At 37.8% G+C, this 10,319-nt stretch overlaps 2 protein-coding genes across 2 annotated transcripts; both read right to left on the bottom strand.

Moving 5' to 3' along the window:
- Positions 1–1,958: 1,958 nt before the first annotated feature.
- Positions 1,959–4,465, bottom strand: LOC140154126 (NLR family CARD domain-containing protein 4-like). The gene has a single exon (XM_072176733.1). The coding sequence runs from the start codon at positions 4,323–4,325 to the stop codon at positions 1,959–1,961; it is 2,367 nt and encodes a 788-aa protein (XP_072032834.1). The 5' UTR covers positions 4,326–4,465.
- Positions 4,466–7,049: 2,584 nt separating this feature from the next.
- LOC140154125 (uncharacterized) lies at positions 7,050–9,164 on the bottom strand. The gene is made up of 2 exons (XM_072176732.1): positions 8,946–9,164; positions 7,050–7,183 (listed from the first exon to the last, which is right to left on the bottom strand). The coding sequence occupies exons 1-2, from the start codon at positions 9,124–9,126 to the stop codon at positions 7,050–7,052; spliced, it is 315 nt and encodes a 104-aa protein (XP_072032833.1). The 5' UTR covers positions 9,127–9,164.
- Between the last annotated feature and the right edge of the window lie 1,155 nt (positions 9,165–10,319).

Here is a 10,319-nt window from a genome sequence, read left to right as displayed (position 1 = left end):
GTATAAAACAATTGATAGTTGTACTTCAGTTGTGTAAATCAACCACAATTTTATGCTTTGTACTTTTTAACACTCGAAAATTACATTTCAACTCAAAATTAAGTTTTAAAAAATCTTTAAAAAACAAAATAAAAAAATTAAAATCTTTTTAAAAAAACGCATTCCGCATTCGTTTTTGAAACTGCCATGGGCTTTGAGACATCGCTTGTTGCATTGCAAAACTTTGTGTCCAAGATTATATATGGTGTGGAATTAAAGGCGTACTTTGTGATCCACAGCCTCATCCCCCAACATAATCCAACTTACCATGCTTACTGAGATTTTTATACCATTAGAAACCAGGACTACATGCTTGTGTGCATAAACTTTCTTGCTGATTTGGTTCCTTGACAAAGATATCGTACAATTTATATTTTCAGGACTGCCTGAAATTACAACACAGTGGCTGAGGGGCCTCTGGGGTGCTGTGTACATGGAATTATGGGTAAGTCATAATAAATCCACTGAAAGTTTGGAAATAAACTTTTTTCATGGATGTCTATTAAACCATACCCTAAAAAGAGGATGCTAAAATCCCAAAATACCCTTGAAGGTCCATAAGAGCAACTTTGACCACATCACAATTAAATAAGACAGTTGTGGCCAAAAATTTAAGGGCCATTCAGGATATATCAATCCCAAACTACACTATTCCTCATGCATGTGATGTTTTGTCAAATGAAACATAAGCTAAATCTTATTTCAGTGGCGTACCGTGGCCGCTCCTACCCCGGGGGCTAAGAAAATGTAAATTTTGCCGCCCCTTGCAGCAACAGCCCGAAAGGTTGACCCAAATTTTTTCCAGCCATAGTGGGGGGGCGGGGTAGGAGCTAAAAAATTTTCACCAATTTTTTTTTCAAGTTACATTTACCGGTGTTACACCCCTTATACCCATACAGCTAAGCGCTGTCACCCTGTTGACAGTCACAAATGTATACTTTCATTAATTTTCAACAATTTTTTGCCCTTCAGAATTATTATTGCCGCCCCTTAAGTCCCGCCCTTTTTTCTTTTGTTACTCTTTTTGCCACCCCTTTATCTTCCGCTGCCCCTTCTTTTTTGCCGCCCCGTACTTTTACCCCGGGGGCTGGTGCCCCCAAAGCCCCCCCCCTAAAATATGTGCATGTATTCCTTTAGTTAGTTCTAACTGGCAATTTAAAGTCAAATTTTAATATTTTTCAATTTGAGGGAAAATGGGCAACAAAAATGCAATTTTACATGATTTCTTACAACTGCAGTTACAAAATTCAAAGACTTGGTACATGTCTAAGCATTCAAAATTTGGAGTATAGGCTAAACATTTTCTCATAAATTTTATAATTTCTTGAAGTTCATGCTTTAGGTGTTGTGTTTTATGGAAAGGCATAGCTGATGTGAATTCCCCAAATTGTTTATCAGAAAGGAACTGTAAAGCAGTCTGCCCCTTATCTTCTACCCAATGTGGGTGTATTTACCAGTAAAGTTTGACATATTTTATTGGAACTTAGTAACCCAAGAGAGTGACATTAAGCTACATTCAGTTTGATGGAAATTCAGAGTTTGTGCACCTGAAACATGTATGATAAACCTGCTAAAAATGTAGGCTTTATCAGCTGTCACCAAGAACTATTCCATTTAATCAATGCGGCAGTGTTTTTCCAAATTTAAATGTTTGCTCAAGGACATGATGCCTTAAGCTGAATTTATACTCCATCGCTGAGTGACGAGTGATTGGTTTCCAGCCAATGAGGTAGCACGCTTTTTGTTTCATTGAAAAAAAGACCTCTTTGGTCAAATACCAATCGCTCATCACTCATCAGCGTATGTTAGAGTTATTCAACTTGATAGAGATGAGTGACTTGAACATTAAAAGGGAAGTAGATAGAGTTCTGCATTTACCTGTGTGGACATTTCTGACACATTAGTGTTGGTTTGGCCATTTACAATATGTCTCTCATAAACTGTGATCTAGCTTCATTCATGTCTTCAATGTCATCTTCAACAGGAAGACCTGCAAGAGCTGCCCTCCCTATTTGGCTGTAAGCGTTCTTGTAAAGACAAAGTTTATGGAGAGGTGATTTCATTTCTTTGAGACCCTCAGCTAAAACACACACAGCCTCATCATTCAGACCTGTTTTCATTAAAGATAGTTCCTCTAAGCTTGGAATCTGTTGAAGACATTCAACAAGAGATTTCACAGATGAAGGAGAAATTATATTGCCAGATAGATCTAGGCTTGTCAATTTGTGTGCTCTGTTGAGAATGGTGAACAACTCTCTCAGGTTCTGATCATTGAATTCACACCCTTGATGAAGAGATAAGCTGAGTAGTTGAGGTACAACTGACTTCAAGTACTTAATAGTACCACCTATTTTATACCCTGCAATGACTAAAGATTCAAGCTTCCTTAGAGTAGGTATAGCCTTGATTACATCTTTGATTGACAGACCAGGCTGCAGCCTAGTTTGTGTACCAGATAGGAATAGATGTGTCAGGGAACTACAATTTGTTAGAAAATTTGCCATAACTCTGTTATCAAATTGAAATCTGTGTAAGAATAGCTCTTTCAAGTCTATTTTCTTGTTTTTGGTAAGTATGTCTAATAGGTATGTGATGTTAAATTGAATTAATGCATTGAGATTCAGAAGCATCAAGTCTTTCATTTCTTCTAGCTTGCTTATAGCAAGATAGAATTCTTTGAGCTGTGATGTAGTAATGCTTTTGAAGCGTTTGTCTAGTTTAATAACTAATGTAACCAGATTTGGTGTGAATTTGAAGAGCGATGGAAGCCATTGCTCATAGCCCATTGTAATCTGGAAAACAAGTAGCTTAGTCAAGATAAATCCCTCATGACTATTCTCTGATTCTGATAATTTCAAAAGGTACAGAAGGTATGGTGCATCTCTGTATGAGACTGTTAGCTTTAAATTGTCAACACATGAGAAAAGGGAAACCAGCTCAGCATAGGTCAATTGACTCTCAAATATGTGACTTAAGTGAATGGAAATGTCAAGACATGCTCCTTGACCAAAGACTCTATGTGAAAGGCCTAAAGTTAACTTTAGAAGTGTATCTAACATACTGGGTTGGATGCCACAACAAAAATCAAGGACATTTGGTACGAGAAGATAACTCTCTGATTTATTATCCTTGATTTGGTATAGCTTTTTCAAGAATTTGTCAAATTCTGACTGTCTTGAGTCTAACAATTTTGCTAGATACATTCCTGCACAAAAATCCTGGAGTGACTTGTGTAGAAATGTCACTGATGCTTTCACACCACATTTTGATCTCAATCTCTCTCTGGTTATTAAACCAACCTGACATCCCAAGTTAAACACTTCACTTCCAAAATCTTCCTCACTAAACACAACCTGCTCATATTCATCTTCTATCCCATTTAAAGCTACCTTCCCCAACGTGCACAACAAGGATTGCATTTCAGCTGTCATCTCTTCACTATATGATTCTTCATCTACAGGACTTTCCTTGCTCTTATATCTCTTCCACATATGATTGAGAGTATTCTTGTAGAGTTGTGTTTTTGTGTGTGGTAAGCTACACTGGTCTTCCCATAATAAACAAATCATGAGAAGCAAGGCTGGTATTGCTGCTAACCCCAAGATATGGGGCTCTTGTGTTAGCTTTTGAATCAGGGTATCATATTTGTCTGTATCTTCTCTGAAAAACATCATGATGTACATCTCGATATTTTCTAATGAAAAACCATTGAGTTTGACTTGTGTGTAGTGTCTGAGATGTTCTCCTAAATCTGAAATCCTATGCTGTCTTGTTGTTAGGATAACACAACAGCTGCGAAGCTTTCTATTATGTAGGATCTTTATGATTTCATTTGACCTAGCTTTGAGTATACCAGAACTGTCTTCATCCATGCCATCTATTAAGAGCAAAACATCCTTTGCATGAGATGTAATATATGACTTGAGACCCTCTTTAGAGACTTCACTATCTTCTGACAGAATTAGTTGGAATATAAGGTCTACCAAACTGACATTGCTGTCTTTTGGTATTTCATGCATACTTATCAGGAATACTAATTTGAATTTTGAAAGGGGAGACTGTGGTGGGTCATCTTTCAAGCCGTTAGCCCATTTGTAAGCAATATTGGCAGCCATAGTACTCTTGCCACTTCCAGCATCCCCCATGACAAGAACCCTGTTTACCCTTTGACCTTGACCTGTTTTCAAAGATACTAGATCTTCATTACTCTCTAATTTCTTCACCTCTTCTGATGACCCAAAAATTTCTTGTTTTACAAGTTCTAGGTCTACAAAGATGTTGTCCATGTCTTTCACTGCATCTGGTACCCATGGTAGGAGATTGACTTTACCCTTTTCACTCAAGTAGAATTCTCTCAGCTCCTCTTGGCATTTCTTTAAATCAAAGCTTGGTGTAGCATCTCTTTGTGATGTTCCTGTGGTAATGAAATGGTTTCAACATTTTCAACATCCAGCAAACACAAAATTTGTTTTTAAATAAATGTATGACAGGCATGTTTTGGTTTTGGTCAAAACATTTAAATATCGGGTTATATAAAGAGCATGAAAACATTTTTAAAATGTTTTGTATGAATAGGCATTACAACAACATTTTTAAAATGTTGCCAGTTAATTGCAAATTTATTTTGACAAACATATGTTTGCAAAATATTGACATAATAATGACATTATGTTAGCATGTTTTTCTGGGAACTGAGGGATAATGGTTGTCAAAGGAAAAAAGGGCTGCCTTTAAGCATAAATAAGTTTAAATGCAAAATCTCACTCTCCATATCTGATATCAACACATTTAGGTAAAGCTACATCATCTGTTGATCTAAGATTGTGTTTATATTCCACTGCTTGTGGGTGGGGGTATGCTCCTACTTTTGTCAGTCAGTCATGGGGAATCCATGCATCCAGTCGGAAAAATCTGGAGGTTACCTATTACGGTGAGGGAAGTGAGCCAAACATTTTTGACCAGTGGCCCCACTCTTGAAAACATGTGGACACCACTGATTTTTATACGTACCTGCACTTGGAGAAATGTGCCCATGGTCTCCAATAGTGTTAGTCTGGTCTCCAGTTACTATTGTTTGGCCTCCACTCACATTGTACTGACTCTCTATGTTTATTTTTATGTACCTGCACTTGTAGAAATGTGCCCACGGTCTCCAATAGTCCACTCACATTGTAGTGACTCTCTATGTTTATTTTTACATACCTACACTTGGAGAAATGTGCCCACGGTCTCCAATAGTGTTAGTCTGGTCTCCAGTTACTAGTGTTTGACCTCCACTCACATTGTACTGACTCTCTATGTTTATTTTTACTTACCTGCACTTGGAGAAATGTGCCCACGGTCTCCAATAGTGTAAATTAGTCTGGTCTCCAGTTACTATTGTTTGACCTCCACTCACATTGTACTGACTCTCTATGTTTATTTTTACATACCTGCACTTGGAGAAATGTGCCCACGGTCTCCAATAGTTTTAGTCTGATCTCCAGTTACTATAGTTTGGCCTCCACTCACAATGTACTGACTCTCTATGTTTATTTTTACATACATGCACTTGGAGAAATGTGCCCACAGTCTCCAATAGTGTTAGTCTGATCTCCAGTTACTATTGTTTGACCTCCACTCACATTGTACTGACTCTCTATGTTTATTTTTACGTACCTGCACTTGGAGAAATGTGCCCACGGTCTCCAATAGTGTTAGTCTGATCTCCAGTTACTATTGTTTGGCCTCCACTCACATTGTACTGACTCTCTATGTTTATTTTTATGTACCTGCACTTGTAGAAATGTGCCCATGGTCTCCAATAGTGTTAGTCTGGTCTCCAGTTACTATAGTTTGGCCTCCACTCACATTGTACTGACTCTCTATGTTTATTTTTACTTACCTGCACTTGGAGAAATGTGCCCACGGTCTCCAATAGTGTTAGTCTGATCTCCAGTTACTATAGTTTGGCCTCCACTCACATTGTACTGACTCTCTATGTTTATTTTTACGTACCTGCACTTGTAGAAATGTGCCCACGGTCTCCAATAGTGTTAGTCTGGTCTCCAGTTACTATTGTTTGACCTCCACTCACATTGTACTGACTCTCTATGTTTATTTTTACGTACCTGCACTTGGAGAAATGTGCCCACAGTCTCCAATAGTGTTAGTCTGGTCTCCAGTTACTATTGTTTGACCTCCACTCACATTGTACTGACTCTCTATGTTTATTTTTACGTACCTGCACTTGGAGAAATGTGCCCATGGTCTCCAATAGTGTTAGTCTGGTCTCCAGTTACTATAGTTTGACCTCCACTCACATTGTACTGACTCTCTATGTTTATTTTTACTTACCTGCACTTGGAGAAATGTGCCCACGGTCTCCAATAGTGTTAGTCTGATCTCCAGTTACTATAGTTTGGCCTCCACTCACATTGTACTGACTCTCTATGTTTATTTTTACGTACCTGCACTTGTAGAAATGTGCCCACGGTCTCCAATAGTGTTAGTCTGGTCTCCAGTTACTATTGTTTGACCTCCACTCACATTGTACTGACTCTCTATGTTTATTTTTACGTACCTGCACTTGGAGAAATGTGCCCACAGTCTCCAATAGTGTTAGTCTGGTCTCCAGTTACTATTGTTTGACCTCCACTCACATTGTACTGACTCTCTATGTTTATTTTTACGTACCTGCACTTGGAGAAATGTGCCCATGGTCTCCAATAGTGTTAGTCTGGTCTCCAGTTACTATAGTTTGACCTCCACTCACATTGTACTGACTCTCTATGTTTATTTTTACTTACCTGCACTTGGAGAAATGTGCCCACGGTCTCCAATAGTGTTAGTCTGATCTCCAGTTACTATAGTTTGGCCTCCACTCACATTGTACTGACTCTCTATGTTTATTTTTACGCATATACCTGCACTTGTAGAAATGTGCCCACGGTCTCCAATAGTGTTAGTCTGGTCTCCAGTTACTATTGTTTGACCTCCACTCACATGGTACTGACTCTCTATGTTTATTTTTACGTACCTGCACTTGGAGAAATGTGCCCACGGTCTCCAATAGTGTTAGTCTGATCTCCAGTTACTATAGTTTGGCCTCCACTCACATTGTACTGATTCTCTATGGTTATATTTTGCTGAATAGTTGTTACACCTGTATAAATAGGAAACAAAATCCATTCCATTTTAGGTTCATATATTAGCATACTTTAAGTTACAGCAAACACTTGATCTTGGCAATTTGTCACTTAAAAAATGGTATGTTTTGCTGAATAAAAACAATTATAAAATTAACGGCTCTCAATAACTTTTCAATGCTTGTGATAACTTGTCTCTAAAATTAGTTTGTATCCCCCAATCCTCAGAATTTTTGAAAATCCATGAATATACTGACATTTTGTTTTCCTATGCAGTGAATTCAAATCTATAGACTTTACATTTGCTGATAGGATGTTGTGCAATGGCTGCACTCATGTCCCCCGTGGTGAATTTATATTGATCCTGTTTAATTTATACCATATTAAATATTAAATTAAATATTAAATTATAAAATTAAAAGTTCCCATGCTATACATGGTTTTTATAGTCACAAAGTTGAATAGTCCTAGGCCTACCCGTCTCTTGGCTAGACACTGTGTATACATGGGTCATTGAATCATCGTGGTAAAAATGCAATGAATATTATTTTGTAGTTTTGTTCCCGCCCATGAAAAACCTTTGAAAATACTGATATTTGACTGCATACGTTATTAATCCATGTCAATGAATGTGTTATATCAATAGATGGTACAATCCATATGCAAATAGTCTATTAAATTTTCTTTAAAAGTACAGCCCCCTCCCTGGTAGGGGTGAGTTGACTTCAATGTATATCATCAAAGGCAAGGGACTGGTATATCGATATACTTGAACGAACTGCATACAACTACTACACTGTTCAATAGCATTATTGTGATTAAAATGATGCGCATACATACTGCCAGGCAAAAAACAATGGAAACTGTGATTATGCGAATGCATACTGCCATGCAATGACGTCACAAGTTAACTCATCTATACTTTATGATATCTATAGACTAATATACCCAGGCTATTTTGGAAAATTTGGTCTGAGGTATTTCCATGTTAAGAAATGTCACTAGAAATGAGTCCATATTTTTAAAAAAGTGTCAAAAAATGGCAAAAATGGGGTAGGCTCATACAAATATCTCCATACTTGGGTCCATGTTCCCTAAAAGAGCATATTTACTGGGCAAATTTAGCATGAGTAATAATTATCATTAGAAATGGGGTACGGTTTTAGCTCAAGTACAGCCCCATCCCCTGTAGTACTTTATGATGTCGACTAAAGAGATAACAAATGATACACATGTTGCGAGCTGTTGCATGCCTTTGCATTTATGCAAAAGAGCACTGTGTGTCTTTGCGTTTACATGAAAGCGCAGTGAGTTATAGTGCACTTCGCACAGGCACAGCACCTAGACGTTGATCCACAAGCCTCAGCACACTGTACAGGTTGTCGCTGACCACTACAGCCCCACATCATTCCATAAATCATTTAGCAACAATTCAGGGACTTTGCTGCTTCAAGAGCACACACCCTAGACATTCCACAAATAACCTTCGCAACCAGGATCAGCTCGCCGAGTTTTGTACGGATTACAACGAGACAATTAGCAGTAAGTTCCTTGTCCAGGGAATTTCAAACTAACTCAATTTTTCCACGAGAGCATAATAGGCACCGCCAGGGTTCGAACCCGCAACCTCTCACACCATAGTCGGACGCCTACTAAAAATGTGGTTTGTGCATAACAGTTTTTTCTCTTGAACTTCATAGAATGATTGTCCCTCATTTAAGGATGATACTTGGACTTTCCCTGTTGTTGTATATTATTAGTTTATGATGATGATCTTACCAGGATGTGCAGCTGCTGCATTCTGTGCAATTTGCAAGTTGCTGTCCTGTCCCACTTGGTCTAAAGTTAATCTTTGAAGTTGATCCATGTCCAGAAGATCATCTTTTGCTGCCAGTTCAGCTTGGTCTCTATTTGGTTCCTTGGTTTGATCAGGAGTTTGATTGGGATATTTTTCAGCCATGTTGGATTTCACTTACACTTTCATTATCTGAAAAAGAAAGTTTGGCATTTTTAAATTTTTAAACACCTTAAAAGGTGTTTGTGTTTTTTATGTTTTTATGTAAATTAAAGTATGATTATTTCTGCACAAAAATGCGCTCATTCTTGTTCATATTTTACCTAGTTACAGCACCATGAATTTTTTTTTCGGGGTGGTGAATTTCAGGGCATTTTCAAAAGTTGGAAATTTTCATAATTTTAGGCTTTACTGGGGGAAAACTGGAGGGAAAGAGTTCCGACTTGGGGGGGGGGGGCATTTTCCCCCATGTCCCCCATGGTGCCACCACTGATTTTACCTAGGCTATTTCACTCAACATCTTCACTTATTGGATGTTGAATTTCACTTAGACTTTGTTCATAATCTGAAAAAAAAGTTGGGCATTTAGGTGTATGTGTTGCATTATTTAATTTTTTTTAATTGATGTAATTTTATGATTATGATTATTTCTGCACAAAAGGACACTCATAAATATGATTTGATGTCTGTAAACAATTGTAATAATGGACCAGAATCAATTGATCAAACATCATATATTGAGCAGATTACAGGATCTAGTATTTTCTTGAAGATATTCATCAGGACTGTTCATGATAAACTGGTATTTGTAATTTCTTACAACTAGTCCAAAGATTTCCACTTACTTGCAGACGTTTCGAAAACTGGCAGTTTTCTTTATCGATGCTATTGTTGCAATGACGATCTGTGTACAACTGATGATTTCTGCTGCTTGGCAACGGAGTTGCCAGTTGATTTTTCACTTATCAGATCGGATCTGAAGAGCAAGACAATTGTCACTGAAGAGCAAGACAAGGTTAGAGGAGGAAACTCACATTAAAGCCATATTATAACATTTGCTGTTGAGGACGCCCTCACTGATTTTTTAAAATTCATTTTTTTACACAATTATATTGTACTTTATTAAACCAATATACCCTGCAAAAATCAAGACTCTAGGTGCTGTAGTTTTGTCAAAATCCGATATTTTGAATAAAGCGCCGGAACCGGCGTCTTATTATTACGATGGAATTATTAGTCGAACGCATACACTATGTTCATAACACACAGTGCGGGACGGTGATTTACACAACAAAGGGTCGTACCATAACATGACCGAAGGAGTGGTACGTATTGGCGATATACTGGCGCTGGTAGTA

Source organism: Amphiura filiformis, chromosome 6 (assembly GCF_039555335.1).
Source record: "Amphiura filiformis chromosome 6, Afil_fr2py, whole genome shotgun sequence".
Lineage (NCBI taxonomy): Eukaryota > Metazoa > Echinodermata > Ophiuroidea > Amphilepidida > Amphiuridae > Amphiura > Amphiura filiformis.
Note: the sequence above shows the minus strand (reverse complement) of the source record. Positions and strands in the feature narration are given on the sequence as shown.

What these genes read in the sequence shown, in the direction of transcription:
- LOC140154125 (XM_072176732.1), bottom strand. Translation starts at nt 9,126, where the DNA reads ATGGCTGAAAAATATCCCAATCAAACTCCTGATCAAACCAAGGAACCA. An exon ending in TGCAGCAGCTGCACATCCTG is followed by an intron (nt 7,184 to 8,945) that starts GTAAGATCATCA and finishes CTATTTATACAG; the next exon opens with GTGTAACAACTATTCAGCAA.
- LOC140154126 (XM_072176733.1), bottom strand. Translation starts at nt 4,325, where the DNA reads ATGGACAACATCTTTGTAGACCTAGAACTTGTAAAACAAGAAATTTTT.